The sequence below is a fragment of the Phascolarctos cinereus genome, unplaced genomic scaffold (genome assembly GCF_003287225.1).
Source record: "Phascolarctos cinereus isolate Bilbo 61053 unplaced genomic scaffold, phaCin_HiC Scaffold_1;HRSCAF=81, whole genome shotgun sequence".
Taxonomy (NCBI): domain Eukaryota; kingdom Metazoa; phylum Chordata; class Mammalia; order Diprotodontia; family Phascolarctidae; genus Phascolarctos; species Phascolarctos cinereus.
The window spans coordinates 168,470,558-168,489,837 of NW_027555514.1; the positions used below are offsets into that span (position 1 = coordinate 168,470,558).

General features: G+C 36.9%; 1 protein-coding gene across 3 annotated transcripts in view; it reads left to right on the top strand.

The window, feature by feature from the left end:
- SFMBT2 (Scm like with four mbt domains 2) overlaps positions 1 to 19,280 on the top strand; it is a 302,167-nt gene that overhangs the window by 135,953 nt on the left and 146,934 nt on the right. For 2 of the 3 annotated variants that reach the window (XM_020965056.2, XM_020965057.2), the window contains exons 5-6: positions 14,405 to 14,493; positions 16,382 to 16,628. In XM_020965056.2, coding sequence (XP_020820715.1) covers positions 14,405 to 14,493; positions 16,382 to 16,628 — 336 coding nt within the window. Of the gene's footprint in view, positions 1 to 14,404; positions 14,494 to 16,381; positions 16,629 to 19,280 lie in introns of those variants that run through there. The other variant, XM_078154929.1, reaches the window with a different exon arrangement.

A 19,280-nucleotide genomic window follows, 5' to 3' on the forward strand; every position in this document is an offset into this window, starting at 1 on the left:
ATCAGTGTATATAAGACCTTTCTTTTTAATAATTGATCTCCTTGGACAGAATATGTCTAGCAAGTGGAATCCCTGCATCAAAAATTATGGATGTTTTAGTTACCTTCTTAGCACGATTTGATGTTACTTTCCAGAATTGCCGGCCCACTACACAAATGCTGTTATTTCTGATTCCGGGCTCTGTCTGCTTAGATCTGGTAACCACTTAACCTTTTTTAATGTTTAAATTGGCACCCTGTACCTGCCAACCCTATTTTATTTAGCTGGACTGTAGGAACAGACCATCTCTGTAGAGCTTTATGTTTTTGTATGCTGTAGTCAAATATATGCATGAGTGCCTCTATAATTTCAAGACATAGATGCCAAAGCCCCTAAGGAAAATTAGCTATTTCAAGGATAAAACTCTAGAATTGCCAAGAGAAGAGATGGGAGAAGGAATGAGATCAGTTCTTGGATTGAAGTGGAACCTTTGACATTTCGTTTGTGGGAAATACATGATAAACCATTTATGTTTCTCGTTTTTCAGAGCAAACCCATGTGTAACCAGAATGTGTATACATACTCATCCTTAATTTTAATTCTTATTAATAACCCCTGTAATTTTTAATCTGTTAAGTGTTCATATGTTTTGAAGCTGCTGTGTATATGTGCACATGTGTGCTGCGTGCCCTGGAAGTAGTAAAATATATTTAGAGCAAAACTGGAAAGAATCTGCTTTAACTGTATACAAATTTTGTTTTGAGACAAACTGAGCTTGTGAAAACACTTAAAAATTTTCTTTTTGAAGAATAATGCCTTGAAATTCTAGCTGTTCCCAAGGAGCACAAATTGTTTCATGAGCAAAATTCTAATTATTTTTTGAAGCATCTTACAAGGCAGGTAGTGTGGACAGTTTTCTTTAAGATTACAAAGTTGATCTGCTTTGAGGGGCATGATTTTCTCACAGACTACCACCTGTCTAACCATTTACATGGTTGCCTTACCAAATGCTTACAGGACTATCATGCTTAAGAAAGCTGAGCCTGATTGTTCACATACCCGCTATTTCTCATGAAATGCAGGCTTCCAATCTTGTTTTACTTTTACCAAAGAGAGAAATTTCATTGTGTATCACAAACATGCTAGTTCTTGGTTTGAACACTTAGATAGAATCATTCTATTGACTCTCTTCATTGTCTTTCACTGAAGTTGTGTATAATGATAATTGTATTTATGGTCACTGAAGGTAGAATCAGAATTGATTTTTATAAAGTTATAAGTTAATACTAATCTGATTTGCATCTGTTGAGAGGAGCATTCCATGATGTCACAAATTTTATTTTTTATTAATGATATAATGGGTTGTAGATGAATTCAATTCAGTTCAAGCATTTATTAAGTACCTGCTCTGTGCAAGTCACTCTGGTTGTCTGGCTTAAAGATTTTCAAAAAATCTTTATTTGTAATTTAAAAAAGTGACTTTTTATGTTTTTGGACTTGCTGATCTAGTGCAATTGGAAGAAAAAGTAATTGTATATGAAAAGTCAGTGGTTTGGAGAAGTTATAATTGAAATATAAATATATTCTGATTAGTTGTATGTTTTGGATCAACGAGTATGTATTATATTACTGTTGGTTTCCCCCTGGGCGGTTGTCTGCATCTTGACCCTAGTTAACTAGTTCAACTTTGTATTATCCTATACCTTTGAGTCTCTTCTCCTCCCTTCTCTTGTTGCTACCCATTCTTTTCCAAACCCCAGCCCCTTTTTAATCTTCCACATGTGCCACTGATTGCTGATGGAAGAAGGCTCATGACCATGCCAACTGGGTTCACTATTGTATCATCTCAACTGTGCATTCTTTGGGTTTTATGCCAATCTATTTTCACTTTCCAGATTGACTCTCTATCCCATATCCTTTGGCATCTGTTCCATACCTTCTCTTCTCCTCATACTACCTATCCTGCTCCATCTTCTCTTGTCTCTGTGTTTCTGTCTCTCTGTTTCTCCCCCTCCTCTGTCTATCCTCTTTCTCTTTCTCTCTCTATTCTTCTCCCTCTCGGTCTCTTTCTCTCTCCCTCCCTTCCTTCATGTTTCCCTCACTCCCTCTATCCTTCTCTCCCTTCCTTTCTTCTTCCTTCCCTTCCTCTCCTACCTCCCCCTTCCTCCTCCTCTTCCTCAAAAAAAAAGCTGTCTACACTCCTTACCATCCACTGCCTCACCTCCCACTAAAATTTAGCTCTTTGTGATCTGACTTCTGACCTCATTACTCAATTGAAACTGCTGCCTCCCAAGAGTACCAATAATGTACTAATTGCTAAATCTGATGGCCTTTTCTCAGTTCATACTCTTTTTGACCCCTTTTTGTGACAGCTTTTTGAATCCTCTTTAGCACTTGAGGCTGTCACTCAACTTATCCTCCTAGATCTGGGCTTCTTAACCTGGGATCCACAGACAGATTTCAGAGCATCTGTGAATTTGGGTGGGGGAAAATTATATTTTTATTTTCATGAACTAAAGTTTAGCATTTCCTTCAATTATACATTAAAAAAAAAAAACAAACCAGCATTATTCTGAGAGGAGGTCCATAGGCTTCACCAGGCTGCAAGAGGGTTCTGTAATGTAAAAATGGTTAAGAACCTCTGTCCTAGGGACTCTTCTATCTAAACCTTTCTGGTTCTCTTATCTTCTGGTTCTTTTTTCTCCGCAGTCTCTTTTGCTAGAAGATTACACCCCCTAAAGTTGTGTGTTCTACTCCGTCAGAAGTGACTTTCTATATTTTTTATATTTAATTTTCAGTATATGCATTGTTTCCATTATGTATAAAATAAAAATTCCTTCAGGTAGGTATTATATTGTTTGTATCCTTGTCTCTTCAGTGACTAACATAGCACCTGCACATAGCAGGTGCCTAACAAATGCTTATTGAGCAAATGAATGTTAATTTGTATACTTTAAAAATATTTTAGTATATACCTTGCAAAAGTCACTGTTTGCTAATTTACCATTGGAGTATCTAATGGCCACTGTAGTTTGATTGCTCATGTATAAGAAAAGCAATAGATGGACGCTTAAAAAAAACAAACAGAACAAAAAGAACTTTTCTAAATCAAATGACATTTCAAATCCTTTAGAAGAAATTGGAATTTAAAATAATCCTCAGATATGAACCCACCCTACAAAAACACCCCAAACTTCTAAGACTATAATTTCTCTCTATTTTACACATTTTGAAATTCAGATTTTTGCATGTTGAAGAAAGATGTAAAAATTCAAGTATTGTTCAGTAGTTTAAATAAAGTTCATGCAAATTAATTGTCGCATTTAAGAAGTATTTTTTGACTATTTTTTACACAGACCCATAGACATACCAGTAATTTTTTGTTGATGTTCTTCTGTTGGTCATCTCTTAATACAAGGTTCCCATCAAAACCTTCCTTTGTCACAGAGAAGTATAATTCTCTCTTTCCCCCCAACCCTTAATCTGTTGACATATGCTTCATTCCACACTTGTAGTCATGACTCACCTCTCTACAAGAAGAGAGGGAGGCTTGCTTCATTATAAGTCCTTTTGTATCAAGAATGATCATTGCATTGTACAGGGTTCTGTCTTGTCTTTCTTAATGTTATTATCGTCATTGTATATATTGCTCTGTTTCAGTTCAAAGAAGATCCAAGTTTCTCTGAATTATTCATGTTTGTTTTATCTTATGGAATAGCCACCTGTTATATTAAAAATATTTCATTATATTAATTTATGTCAATTTGTTTATCCATCTCCAAAGGATCCAGACACCTGGTTTATTTCATTTCATGAACAGAAAGTTCTGGTATGAATATTTTGGACTACGTAAGACCTTTCTGGATGTCTTTGACCTCCTTGGGACATATACCTTTGTCAAAATATGTGAATACTTTATTTGCACTTCTGGCATAGTTCAAAATTCATTGTGGTATTTATGCAAAGAAATACCAGAAGGCATTGTGTAGTAAAAAAGAATACTGCAGTTAGTTAGAATACCTGGGGCTTTCACCTTTGTAGACATATAACCTAGAATAAATTACATGACCTCTTTGGGCCGCCATTTTCTTATCTCTCAAATGGGGAAAATGTGTGTGTTGTGCATCTTACAGGCTTGTTGTGAGGATCTTGTGAAAGCATTTTATTAGCTGTAAAGCTCTATAATAATTTAAGAAGTAATCATTAAGAAATTTTAAGTTGTTAGATATTAGAGTTAGAGATTTAATGTGGTGTGGTGGTCCGAGTGCCACCTCTGACACTAGCTGTGTGAACATCACTTTCCGAGCCTGAGTTTCTTCATCTTTTAAAAGGGGGATAATAGGGAGCAGCTAGGTGGCGCAGTGGATAGAGCTCCGGCTTTGGAGTCAGGAGGACCCGAGTTCAAATCCGAACTCAGACACATAGTACTTACTAGCTGTGTGACCTTGGGCAAGTCATTTAATCCCATTGCCTACCAAAATTAAAAAAATAAAAATTAAAAAATAAAAGGGGGATAATACCCATAGAACCTACCTCCTGTGGTCATTGTAAGGATCAAAGAGATACACCATATGCATTTTCCATACTTTTCAGTTATTCCTAATGTCATAAATCAGCAAAGTCGAAAAATATCTTCTCTTAGAACATTTCCGCAGAATGGGTGAAATGGTGATCTCTCCCACTTTTCACCAAGAAACCACTTAAACTTTCTGAAACTCATTCTGATCTGTAAAATAGTGTTCCTAAAGATATGGCCCCGGGGGAAAGTTCCTGTTTGGTCTTCATTAATCCTGCATCACCCATTCCTTTTTGGTTGGTCTTTTCTGCTGTTTTTATGGACTCATTGAATGAAATGTACTTCGGCGAAGTGAGGCAAATCAGGAAATAGTAGCCTTCATTATAACATCATGATGATAAATAAAAATAATTAATAACAATGTTAACTTGAAAATTACCTGAAAAACAGACTGAATCATTTATTTGGACACATGCGATTCTCATGCTAATGTGCAGATTTTATGCTCATTATTCTCCAATTTCCTGGCCTAAATGTGGCATTTTGAAAAATCACAACGAAGGCAATTTTACTCTGACACAAAAATTATTTTATGAGAGTAAACAAGAGAAAGCCCCGAGGGGATAAAATCTTTGGCAAGTAGATGTCTAATTCCATTGAACTTAGAACTGTGGATTTTAGGTGACTTGTCAATTCGGAATTGATGGCTTTAAATAGGAAATAGGTACTCAGGAAAATTAAGAAAAGTACCTAATGCCTCAAGAGGAAATTATATCAAATGCAAGAATGCTTAGAGCAAATGATTTGAAATGAGTATCTTGGTTTTTATTTCCAACACAAACATGGATGTAACTAGACTTGAAACTTAAGAGGATTTGGAACAGAGTTTTCTGACTTGATAGTCTTCTTCTGCATCCATGATAGTAGGCAGTTGGCTCCTGGAGAAGACTCGAAGGGAGTGAGTAACAACAGTCATTCAGTTTCCTACTCGATGAATCTCTTCAAACAATGGACAATGCCAAGATTTTAAAATTTCCTTTAATAGTTTTTAAAGGCCACTTAACTTCTTGGCCCCTTAAAGAAACTATGCCAGATGGCAGGAGGTATACCTTGATTCTATTAGAAGCAGATGTTATCGTTAATTCATCCAAGTTAGTGTAATTACTTTTGCTTAGTCGACCTCTGATTGCTCTAATGAGTGTGAGCAGGACTTCACTGTCTGCACAGAGAAGCAGGTCCCTTTGGTGGTGGGGAAGGGGGAGGGGAAGGGAGGATGATTCAGTTGGAATTGCTACACTCAACCCATGTGTATTGCCTGCCCTTGTCTGAAGAGGACGGGCTTGAAAATGCCCGGAAGACCACAGTGAAGTAAAACTCCAGGGACCACTTACACCTCCTTGACCCTAGACGTGCCCATCTAATATGTGTTCAGGAACATATATGATGTCAGAAAAAAAAAAAAGAAATTATAATGTGTCTGAGTAATGTAAATATGTTAATTTACACAGAGATACAAATACTTTTTTTTGGAAATCAGGCAGAAAAAATACATATATGAGCATGAAAATATACTACTAGGTAAATATGTTATTGTCGGTTATGCTAGCAAAACTACGTGTGAGCTCTGGTGGACAGTAACGTAATAATTGCAATTTGACAGAACTTCAGTAAGTTGAGCACAATAATTTGTAAAACAGATTTTCACAAGTTTGTGAATGTTGTTGTTCTCCATTTAAGCCTTCTTTTGTGATTTTATTTGTATCCCCTAATTTCAGAGGAGCAAAGGTTGGAGGACAGCAGGGCCAGGAGGTGACAGAGAGAAATGTGGTGGAAGGGAGTGTTGGAGTGGAGCAGCGTAGGGGTGAAGGCCTCTGGGGAGTGAAGAATGAATGAGTGAAGGAAGATGAGTGTGGAGGGCAGTGACGTAGGCAACTGCACTACCGGACTTTGCGTAACATGAAGGAGGGGGGACAAGTGTGGTAGGGAGAAAGAGACAGAGGTATACAGAAAATAGAGAAGCCAGCATACCTGCCTGGTACAATCAAACCTAAAACCTATAAATATAGATGCAGTAATCTTTTTCCTGTCCTTGTAGGCACCACTTGTTCAGCTCTGATTTTTCCACCGAAGCCCCATGTTAAAGAAGTTCTGTCCCGCTGGTGTGCCCCCCCCCGAAAAAAAATACATCACACACAGATGCACACATGAAACCGTTACTCCTGACATGTTTTCCACGGGAGCAGTTTAAAAAATAAGCACAAGAGGTTTACATTGAATTGGGATCACATATAGTAAGAAGAGAGGTATATTGGATTGTTAGAATAAGTGAATAATACAGCTATGAGAAAAGCAGTAAACAGAGATATACAGTTTGAATTGAGGTAAATCTGTTCCGGATTTGATGGATTTTATGATTATAGTTGTGTTTATGTGTTAGAAATTAAAAAACATCTGATTATAAATTTTTTCTTTTGAAACAATGCTTTGCCACATAACGTGAAAAGCAGCAAAAACACATGCATCTGATTTAAATGTAGGAAAAATTTCCAACTGATAAGAAATACATGAACTCTGTGTATATGTATACATCCATTTTGATGTCTGTGGTGAATACCATGGTCATTATATTGGTTCCATGGTCCACCAGATTGGTTCTGTTCTCATAAAAATCAGAGATGAATTGGCTGTCTATACAACGCTCTTCTTAAATTTTAGATCTTTTTGTTTGAAGATTAATTGTTGCTAGGGTAAACTAGGGACTACAGTTGGTGGAAAGAGAACTCAAGTTAGAAGATACTTTTGACTACTTTAAGGGGGGAAAATCAAGTTGAATTTGATGTGAAGAAACATTCAAATCAGTTTTTTTTAAATTTTCCAATGTAGTTTCCTTCATTTGCAGATGATTCTAAACAGACTCATCATAGCCAAATTGGTGCTGATTTATAATCCTAGGGTCAGAAAGGCTGGACTTAGAAGAAACTGTATTCTGGAAAATTTTTTTAAAGGAACAGTTCTTATAAAAATTATGTGTTGTATAATTTTTATACTTTAGGTTTGTCACAAATAGAGTATTTTGGAGAGCTGGTAATATTTTAACCTATGTTATTAATAAGTTGTATATCAGTATAAAAATAGTAGTTTTAAAGTAAAAAAAAACCCTGAATATCCAGAAAAGGAAATTATTATTCAGATTATAAAAAGATTCTTCCCTTCAAAAGGCGACTAAAGGCTGCCTTTAAATAATGCTTCATGCATTTCAACTGCTATTTATTTAGGCTATTAAAATAAAGATTTAAATGAAACTTTTCAGAACTGTTTCTCTTGTATAGGTACACTTACATTTTCAATTTGGCTTTTATGGTATCTGCCAGAAAATGAATGATCCCGTTTTGCTTTGGAGATCAGGGCTGAATAGACTTCGAAGAATTTATCCAATGAATGAAACATAATCTTCTCATAGTCATAGAATTAGGATTGCAGTTCTGAAATGTGGTTTTACCCTTAGATGAAACAATAGAAGTGAAAATTGAGGAATTAGCATTCAACCACATGCCAAATGCATGTTATAGAATAACTATTGCTATCTAAACCATTTTTTTTTTTAAAGCAAAAATGCAGGCCTTGTCAGGTGCGTTCAGCAGACTAGGTGGGACTCTCCTTGGAAGTGCAAATTAGAAACAGGAGTTGTTTTTTTTTTAAGGAATTTTTAATTGGCAACGGCTAAGTGTGGGACATAATGCCTCACTGATGGTGTCACATGTTTTAGCCAATCCCAGTTTGTATTCTATTAGTACATTTGTAAACATTTTAAAAATTTTACTTTTTGTCATTTTATAATAATTTAATGTTTGCAAAGCACTTTATGTATGTTGCCTTGTTTGATCCTCACATTGACACCATGTGGGGGCATTTCTTCAATACTTTGATAGGCCTGTGATGTCAGTGATAGGTATGCTGTAAGTGATGCTGATTGTACCCCTTCCATGCCTTCCTTCCATTTGTGATGGTCATGTTTTCCTATCATTCCTCTGCAAGAGTTAACCCACCATGCTGGCAGGCCTTTCTGTAGGACTTTTGACATTGTGTGGATACCAGGAAAATAAATAAGCTGTCCATTGGTTGTCCCTTACTGTCAGTACTTGATGAATCGTTGTTTCCTAGTCATATCTCTCGCTAATGGTGGCCTCTACATCTCTTCTCCTCCACGTGTTTTGTCACTGCCATTCACATCCACTGTTGTCCTACATAAACTGTAGAAGTGGGAAGGTAGCCTCCCCCCTTCATGCTTGGGTCACCATGATGTTCTATGGCTTGGAGCCATACAGTATCATTAAAAGAATATTTATGTTAAAAAGATGGGCCCTTGTTTAGAGCAGAAGCCTGAGGTCATTGAAATCACAGCATCGTTTGCTGAGAAACCAGTCTTTTCTAACCTTTTCTGTTCAATTCATTGCCCAGTTTCTGCTCTGGATAAGTATACTAATCATGACTGGCCCACTCAACTGCATAGCATAGTTTATGTGGTGAGGTAGCTAATAATGATATTATCCTCATTTTACAGATGAAGAATCTAAGGCTTAGAGGTTAGGGGTCTTGTTCAAGTTCATATACTGCTAAGTGTCAGAGTCATTGTTTAAACCCAAATTCTTCCAACTGATGAGTCCAGCATTTTTTTCTACTTTACATCATAATTTCTCCCTCCTTATGTTGTCTCCTTCACTAGATTGTAAGTTCCTTTAAGGCAGAGAGTTATCTCTTTCTTTTGTGACATTTGTATTACCTAGTATAGCATACTTCACACACTAGGAACTTACCACTTGATTTAATTGACCGGATCATTAGATTGAGGGCTCCAAAGGACCTAGGAGATAATCTGATCTGCTACCCTGTTCCTCAATGAACCAATTATGAAAGATTTTGTTTCTATTCTTCTTAAGAACCTCTGGCAAAGATGAGTCTATAGTTTCAAGCTTCTTAATGATACTTTAGAGGTCCGCAGTTGTATCACATTGAGCACACTTTTCTCCCCTCCTCCCCAACTCCCCCAATAATCCATGCACAGCTTTTCTATCACTTAGTTACTTGCCATGTCAGAAAAGTTCAGCATCTTGCATCTAGCCTGGTGTCAAGCCCCCTTTCAGTTGAACTCTGCTGGTCTTTTGACAGCAGACGTGTAATCCAGTACTAGACCCATACTCAGAGGACTTCCTGCCTTCATGTAGTGTCTTTAAAGGCTGCTGGCGTGGCCTTAGAACATTTGGAGTGATCTTTCCGCTGTGATGAGTCATCTCTGTAGGACTTGAGAAGAGAAATGGTAGTGACTACACACTATTGTATAATGCTTTATGTTACTTTCCTTACACAGTAACCCTGTGGGGGGGTGGGTGTTACAAGTACTATCGCCATTATTCCTTAGTAAGTCAATAGACACATTTTCAAAGCACCTATTATATACCAGACACTGGGGATACAAAAACAGGCAAAAGCCAGTCCCCATCTTAAAGGAGTTTACAACCTAATGGATTAGGAGACAGATTCAAAGACATGATGTCCCCAAGAGCCAAGTGTGAACCAGAACGAGGACATTTGAGTCTTAGTCTGGTGCCTGGCGCATAATAGATGCTTAATAAATGTTTGTTGATTGACTCTTTCCATTGTGCTGTTTTTCCTCCTATGTACCCTAAATCTGAAAAGCAACAATTCAAGACTGCCTCTCCTTGTCCTGTGTTAGTAAGTTTCCAGGTATGTCAAGATGCGCTAAGTTCCCTCTTTAGCCTTTTATACTTTATTGTCTTGTTTTATGGGTCCATTCCTGTTATGAACAAGGGTGAGTCTGAATGGATGAATTAAGTCACAGACAGACACCTTTTAGGAATAGATGACTTTTTCTAAGGGAGAACAATCCAATTTTGGAACGTGAGTTGCCTGGAAATCACCTACTGCCACTGTTGCTGTTGATACATGAGCCTGTCTTTCCCCCTCAGCCGTTTCTGTTCTGTCTTGGTCATTGGTTTTATTTTGTGTGTGTGTGTGTGTGTGTGTGTGTGTGTGTGTGGTGGTCTTTAAACAGCCAGACTCTACTGTGGTGTGTTGTGTACCAATGAATGCATTTTTGCAACAGATTTCTTGTGACTGCAGGGACCATGGCACATTCTTAACATTGTTACAGTCCATTATAGATGCTGGATTAGTGTTTTGCTTACATAATGCCAGATAGCTTCAAAGCGTGCGTGTGTGTGTGTGTGTGTGTGTGTGTGTGTGTGGTTGTGTGTGTGTGTAAGACCAGATAATTGAGTTGTTTGATAGTGTGCGGAAACCTGTTTTGAAAACTGTTCTGTTTAACTGTATTTTACAGTGTAGTTGGACCCTTCAGGAGAGAAATAGTTTATTCTAGAAGCTAGGAACAACTGGTTGTTTAAAATTTGTTTTTAAAAGAAAAGAAAATTGCTGGAAAAGAAAATCCCTTAGATAGTAGTAAGGAACAAAGAGGAGTTAGGTTGAGAGATGAAATAATTTAAATTTTTCCATTTTTCAACCAGATAGTATCAATCAGACCAAAGCCTTTAAATATCTTTTCAGGAATACAGTACTTACTAATCTAATGAAGAAAACCTCGCTATCTAGCAAACCTTCTTTTAGCATCCTTTGTATGTGTGGGCATTTACTCTTAATAGGGTGTGCCTATCACCCTATCTCATCATGGAGCTTGCTAACTTTTTTATAAAAGTAACGCGTGATAGAAATTTTTTTCAAGTTATCATTTATGTTGCATTGTTTTTGTTGTCATTCAGTCATGTCCAGCTCTTGGTGACCCTAGGGACCAAAGCATGCCAGGCCCTTTTGTCTTTACTATCTCTCGAAATCTGTCCAAGTTCGTGTTTGTTGTTTTCATGACACTATCTATCCATCTCACTTTCTGTCACCCCCTTTTCCTTTTGCCTTCAATCTTTCCCAACATCAGGGTCTTTTCCAGCAAGCCCCATCATCTCATTATGTGGCCAAAGTATTTAAGCTTCAACTTCAATATTTGACCTTCCAGTGAACAGGCTGAATTAATTTCTTAAGTATTGACTGATTTGATTTCCTTGCTGTCCAGGGGACTCTCAAAAGTCTTAAGTTGCATTAGCCCAGAGGTAAATTATAGGAACTTTGTCTTTTCAGAAGGAAACAACTGGCTGCAAAACAGTAATTCTTTACTACTTGAAAGAAAATTAAGAGAAATTCCAGTTTTGTTATTTTGTCATCCAAAGAATTTCCTGACTGCATGTGCCTGAGAAGAAATACTTTGGAATGAGACTTGATCTGTATTTCAGCAGAGGGCACCTATGCACCTCCCTGAACTCACAAAAAAGAGCTGATACACTTAGGATGTGATGTTTGACTTGCTGTCTGCTATATCAATCAGATGATGAGGAGAGTAGGTTGTCACCTTTAATACATTTGACCCCCATTGCAAGAGTCTGATTGTTCAAGGAGAGGGCCTGAACATGCTACCCTGATTGGGGTCTATGTACAGGTGGACAGTTTGTCCCGAGGAGCATTCCCTTCAAGCTGACAAGTTGTTGGACTGTTTGCACCGTGTTAGCTTGGGTTCAAAGTCTAGAATTGTCATATTTTTCCGAATTCTGAAAGCTTGAATCAAAGTAATTCTGTCTGCTGTCTTCTGCTCTGTACTTGTTTTCTTTCAGAGGACATTTCTAGCTCAGATGAAGATATATAATATTTTCCTGTCATCCTGAATATACTCACAAAAATGATGGCAGATTGGAATTTAGGTTTACTCATGTACTTATTCCTTTTGTGAGATATGACTTTTTCACTGAGGCACTGTTGTATAAAAATATGTTATTCTAAAGTGTTGCTGGATTTAAAAATTCTTAAGGTCTTGAAATAACACTTAATGATCTGCCTGGTTTTAGCCAAGGTAAGAATGGCCTGAATGGATGCTGAGTTGATAGGGCTATCTGCTATAGATTAAAATCTATCTGCTTATGTTGAAAAACATGGCTATTTGATGATCCAGGGAATGGCTCAATTTCCCTATTTCCAGAAAGCTTAATAAATGTTCAGAAGTTGAATAAAAGGAATTGCTTTATAACGTATTTCTCATCTCAGTTTGGACCTAAAAGTCAAAATGTATAAATAGGGGAGTTTAGCCTTTATTAAGGATTAAGCACTTATTAACTTTAAGGTTAATAAAGTATTAGATCTTTTTATTTGTTTTAAATATATTTGTTATTGCAAAATTGTGTCATTTGATCCTTACGACAATCTTGGGAGGTAGGTGTTATTATTGTCGTCGGTTCTCAGATGAGAAAATGAGGCAGAGGTTAAGTGACTTGCCCAAGGTCACACAGCTAGTCAGTGTTTGAGATAGGACTTCAAGTTCAGTTCTCTCTGTCCCTTGTGCCACCTAGTTAATAGTTGTGTTGTGTTTAGCATGTTCATGAATCTTGCAAGACAGATACTGTCTTCCTTGACCATTGTTGTTTGTCCTTCCTTCTCGAAGAGGACCATGATGTTAGGAAGACAATGCCATCGCTTACAAGTGAATTGGATTGAAGTGAGGGAGGACTGTTCAAAGTCACTAGCCTCACTTTCTCCTCTGGAGCCGTCTGGGTCCACTGGCCAGATGTAGATCAGGACAACTGGAGATGGTCCCTGCCCCACCCTTGACATTTATTCTCCATGGACAAGCTTGCTTTCTTTCTTTCTTTCTTTCTTTCTTTCTTTCTTTCTTTCTTTCTTTCTTTCTTTCTTTCTTTCTTTCTTTCTTTCTTTCTTTCTTTCTTTCTTTCTTTCTTTCTTTCTTTCTTTCTTTCTTTCTTTCTTTCTTTCTTTCTTTTCTTTCTTTCTTTCTTTCTTTCTTTCTTTCTTTCTTTCTTTCTTTCTTTCTTTCTTTCTTTCTTTCTCCTGGCAGCTATAGTTGTTTAGCTATGCTTTTCTCATGTGCACTCCTAAAAGGAATGCCCTTTCTTTTTCATATGCCTGGTGGCAATGAATGGTAACATTTTTGAAAAGTCTTTGTGTACATCTAAGCATTAATAAACAAATTTTACGTATAATTTCACGATTGTAAGAAATGTTCCTTCATGCAGAATTCAGTTAAACAGCTTTAGAAAGCAGTTGTATGTGTGTGTTCAAATGTTTATTTTATGTACAGACTGTACTTTGCTATATGTGAAATACAACCCAATCTGGACCCATTCCTTTGGATCCTAAGACACTCCCAAACCTTGGGGGTGGTCTTTGATTTCCTCCCTGTCTTTGTCTCTTGGTTAACAATCAAACTGTGCTTATCCTTCCTTTTGTCTCTTCCTTGTTCTTAGTACCACCCCCCTCCTAGAGGGTTCAGGTGCTGCCTGACCATTTCTACTGCCTTTTCTAACACTGCACATTTTATCCGCCCCCCCATCCCTCCAACCCATTGTTTGCCTTGTCAATCTAACCTACCTTCTTCTGCCTATTCAGAGGCTTGTTATTGGCTGTTACATCAAATTTCCCTGGCTTTGGAAGCCTTCAGTAATCTGTCCCTGTACTTTCTTTGTGCTAGGGAACATCCCTTTTATTTAGTTCTCAGTCCTCTGACCTATGTTTTCTGTAGTCCGGTCTGTCCTCACCAATCTTTTCCATCTCTGACTTTCTATAGTATTTGTTCTTTGTGCCCTCTAGTTCAGCAATATCTAATGTACTGGTTTGTATTGAGATTGAATTCAAATCTTCCCTGAGATGGTAAAGTTCTTAAAAGCAAGGTCTGCGTCTTTATACTGCTTTTTAATACCTGTGCATAATGTTTGTTCCTAGAATAGACGAGTATTTGGGGGTGGATTCATTGGCCCCTTAGAGTCATTGAAATAGCAGTTGGTTGACTTTTTTGTGTTTACATGTTCTTTCCTCACCTTTTCACAGCCATCAAAGAGAAGTACACAGACTGGACGGATTTTCTTATACATGATTTGACTGGCTCTCGAACAGCACCCGCCAATTTACTGGAAGGTGTATGTATTATGTATTATGTTGTTTTATAGTTTACTTTTTGATTGGACTGGTCACATTTTTCCTGTGCAGACACTCTAGCTTAGGACCCAGAAATACCAAATGTGTTATATTTGGCATAAACAGTTTAGATCTTGTGCCTTTGTGCACTTGATTTGGAGTACATCTAGAGCTCTGCATGGATCTTGGCCATTTATCCTCATGGCGATGCAGAATCTTCATCCGTGGTAACATGTGCATCAATCACTACATTACTGTAGTAAATATGGGGCTTACTGTCATATTTTGTAGGACCTCATGTTACGACTGAAGTTAGACACATTCTAGTGCAGACTCTTGGATTAGTTTAATAAATGGTTCCACACTAAATATTTTATTTCAGAAGGATTACCCTGTGGTAAGATAGCTCAAGTGAAAATTAATAACCTAGTAAGCTTTCCTTATGCAAACCAGCATGGAAATGGCTTACTCTGTTGTTTTTTTTTTTTAAAGGATTAAGGTAAATATTAGACTTCGGCATTAAGCTATAGGTTGTGCTGAAGAAAATAATATTATAACTGACAATCATGAGAGTGCATTTGGAAACATTATTTTGCTTTGACAGACTGTTGTGACAAGACATATTTGTATATTTACTATGTAAAATGAAAATAAGAAAATTATTGTACTGAGGTATATACCATTATTGGACTGAAAAATGAACTGCCAAATGTATTTCATCTGGTTTTGCAGAATCTATCATTTAATAATCCCCTAAGAAAAAAGGCAAAGCGTTTTGGTCTGGCTCCTTTTTGTACAAGAATGCTAAATTGAAGAAACAATCCATTTAGGTTTAAAAAAGGTGATATAGTATGTAGAGTTTTGTCCTTAAGAACTTTCTCCCTTTTACACACACACACACACACACACACACACACACACACACACACACACACACACGAGAAAAATATGAGCATGCATCTGTCCTCTACTAGCAAATGGCCATCAGTAAGTAAGTTAATCATTTTGACATTTCTTTAAAAAAAAAAGCCCTGGAAAACTCCAATTTTCTATTTAATTGATGGCTGCTGTCATTATTTGGTATGATTAGAAAATCAAAATGTGTTAGAAATAGATAGTTTACACTACTTTTTTCTCAGCAAGGGTAATTATTTAAATACCTTTTAATCTGGTAACAATTCTTAATGAGGATTTCAGCTGTTGTAGGTTAAATAAACCAACTATAGGGGCAGTTTCAGAAAAGAAATAACTACACGGTCATGGTTTACAAATTAGTTAATTACTGATGGACATTAACCATGACAGAGACATATCTATATTATGAGAGACTACTCAATATGTAAAATGGTGCTGAATATTTTTGGAAGAGTAGAATCATGTTATTTTAACAACCCCTATCATAACCATCTATTAAGAGTGTAGTAGACTTTTCTCTGTTAATTAATACATATTTTATGCTCCAACATTATTCTGCCTCTTAAAATTATCCTAAAGACATCTTTACCCAGATGGGGAAGGGAGGTGGGGTGGTGATGGTGGTGGTTTGTTTGGTAAGAAATAGGGCAAACTGTTATTTTCTGTTTACATGTGATTTTGTTGCTAGACTATAGAAATTGGCAAAATTGTGGAGAGAGAGAGAGAGAGAGAGAGAGAGAGAGAGAGAGAGAGAGAGAGAGAGAGAGAGTGTGTGTGTGTGTGTGTGTGTGTGTGTAAGAAGGGAAGCGTGGGGGTTGGCTGTGGAGAGGATGGGGTGGGGGAAGGGAAACACCAGACTGTTTGATGATAGCTTGGATGGTAGTGTGAAAAAATATAATCTTCTGCTGTCATCTGTTTCCATGAGAAGTCTCAAAATAAAGTTTAAAATAAGGAGTTTTGCTTCTGTTTAAACAGCCTCTGCGAGGGAAAAACCCTGTAGACCTCATTACAGTTGATTCCTTAATAGAACTTCAGGATTCTCAGAACCCTTTTCAGTACTGGATAGTTAGTGTGATTGAAAATGTTGGAGGAAGATTACGCCTTCGCTATGTGGGATTGGAGGAGACTGAATCCTATGACCAGTGGTTGTTTTACTTGGATTACAGACTTCGACCAGTCGGTTGGTGTCAAGAGAATAAATACAGAATGGACCCACCTTCAGGTAAAAGTTAATGCATGTAATAACATTTTAATGTGGACAATGTCTTCCAAAAGAATTTTCCCTCCTTAGAGTTAAATGGGTGTCCAGGTTCATTTTTTGGATCCTGGGAAATAAATTGATAAATAAAAAGATGTTTGAGACCTGCAAGGCCTTTGCTATTTATAGCCACAAAATTTTATTTCCCACACTTCTCAAATCTCGCTGATTAAGCAAGGAAAAGCCAAGACTCAATAAGGAGCCATTTTGAAAACTGGGTTTATAGTATCTACTGAATGATGTGCTTGTGGGACAGACTTCCTAGCTTCTATGTATTCTGAACACAGATTGTTAAAGGTTAAGTATGCATTTTTTGAATAGCTTCTAAAGACTGTCATCTTAGAACTCAGTAAATAATATGTGATAAAGAAGTGGCAAAAAACCCCCTCCTAAACCATTTATTAAACATATACTGTGTGCACAATTGCTTTCTAGCCACCGAAACATTGGAATTTACAGTCTAATAGGAGATAAGAGATGGCAGCTCGGGTGCAGTCAAAAGATCCGTGGCCAAATCCTGACTGATACTTACTACTTGTATCACTTAATCTCTCTGGGCATAAGTTTCCTCATTTGCAAGATGAGGGGTTTCCACTAGAAGGTGGTCTCTGAGAATCCTTCCAGCTCAAGATTTAGGATTTTCTCAGAAGTTGCAACATCACAGGAAATAAGAGTGGTGATCTATTTTGATGAGAGTCAGAATAAGCCGTTAAACAATATGGGAACATTTGAGCTTTCAGAGTTCTCTCCAGTATTCCTGGAGTTGTTCTTTTGACACTTTTTTTTTTTACCATTAATTGCACAATCTGTTTTCAAACAGGTGCATATCATGTGTATGAGAAGCACATTTATTATTGGCTGAAAGTATTATTATTGGATGTGAGACATTTTGCAGTGTCCTGTTAAATGTCTCATCGCTTGTGGACCTTATCAACATTTGGATGTGAAACTTTTAGTTAGAAAGAAATGAAGTTATTGAGGAATTAGAGATACAAGGAAAAATGTTCTTTCCTTTGGAAAAGCCAGCTTTGGAAAGAAACTCAACTGCTTGGGGTTATTAAAAACATCAGAGCATTTTCCTTAGGCATTAGTTTCTCAAGAGAGGCGGCATAGTATAGTAGATAGAGTTGGCTTCAGAGTCAGAAAGACCTGGTTTCAATTCCTGATTGACGTATATTGTTTATGTGACCATGGACAAATCACTTAACTTCTCAGTTCTATAGGTACCTCTTTAGGACTGTAAGTACCAGAAGAGTTGTTAATCAGCATTAGTAGAGAAAAAAATTTTTTTTTATTGGGAGATCCCATTAGATCACAGGGTCAGATGTCCTCCCCAAGAACCCGCCCCCCCCAACTCCCTTCTTCCAATTAAAACTATAAAAGGAATTATTTAATCTATCTCTGATCATATAATACAAATCCAAATTTTTTTTCTGTAGCTGTACCAAAGGACTTTTAATTGCAAAATATTTTCTTCCTAATTCTCTTCCCCTAAGTATTTGTATTCCTTTTAAAATTTGTGAGAGATTATAGAAATGTTAGATGGTATTTCATTATTATTGTTGTTGGCAACGTTTTGAAAGGCAGCCAAGAAATCCATTTATAATCTGGGTAATTTTGGAGTATAATAACAATCCATTTCCATAGGCAAAGAAACAAAGGGCATGTCAGTATTGTGAGGAAGTATCTAAGATTGGATCCCATGGAAAAGCTATGGCTTAGCAGAGAAAATTGTACTTTGTGGCTCTGTAAATATCAGTTCAGGATATAATTACCATATAAAATTTTGGAGGAAATTCCTTTGTCATTCATTTCAAAAACTGATAACCAAACAAAGAATTATTAGTAGCTTGTTAAATGTTTTGGGATATCCCTGAAACTGAAATCATGAAATCATCTTCAGATAGAAGGAATAGAAAATGTTACCATGAGATATTTGTCTATGGAATCTGAATGCCTTTTTCAATCTTAAAAAGGCACTGAATGCCTTTTTCAATCTTAAAAAAATCTCATTCATTTTCTAAGACAAATGTAGTTCTTTTTTCTCTGCAGAGCTCATGGCAGTGCTTAAAGACATGAGAAGAGCCAGTCATCATCTGAAAGTTTTCTTTCAACATTTTAGTAGGAAAAGAGGGTGGTATGGGAGGAAGAAAAGAGAGGAAATGGAAACACAGGCTCAGCACCTTTCAGTTCTTCTCCAAATATAGTAATTACAAGATGAAAACTTGGCTGTAGTCTCATTAAAGCTATCAGCACTCATATGAGTTAGGAGGAAAGATATTATCTTTGTGTTAAAAATGGGAAAATCAAGGAATCAGGTTGTTCCAAATATTTAAAAATTATTTTCGATACAGGAACAAATGGAGTGTTTTCATTATAATCTCATTTCCCTAATGCCAGAGAGGGTGAATTACAGTTACAGGCTCCCTTCAGGTAGCAAGGATATTTAATCTGACCCCATTTACTGTTGAACAGATGAATGTTGACTAGTCTGAGCTCTTCACTGGCTGATTGCAGACAGGTAGGGAGATGTGATGAAGATAGCCTGTAGTTGATTGGAATTCTGCTACCTTCTCTCCACAGAGTTAAGTGTCTTTCCTCTCTTAGTGATTTAGT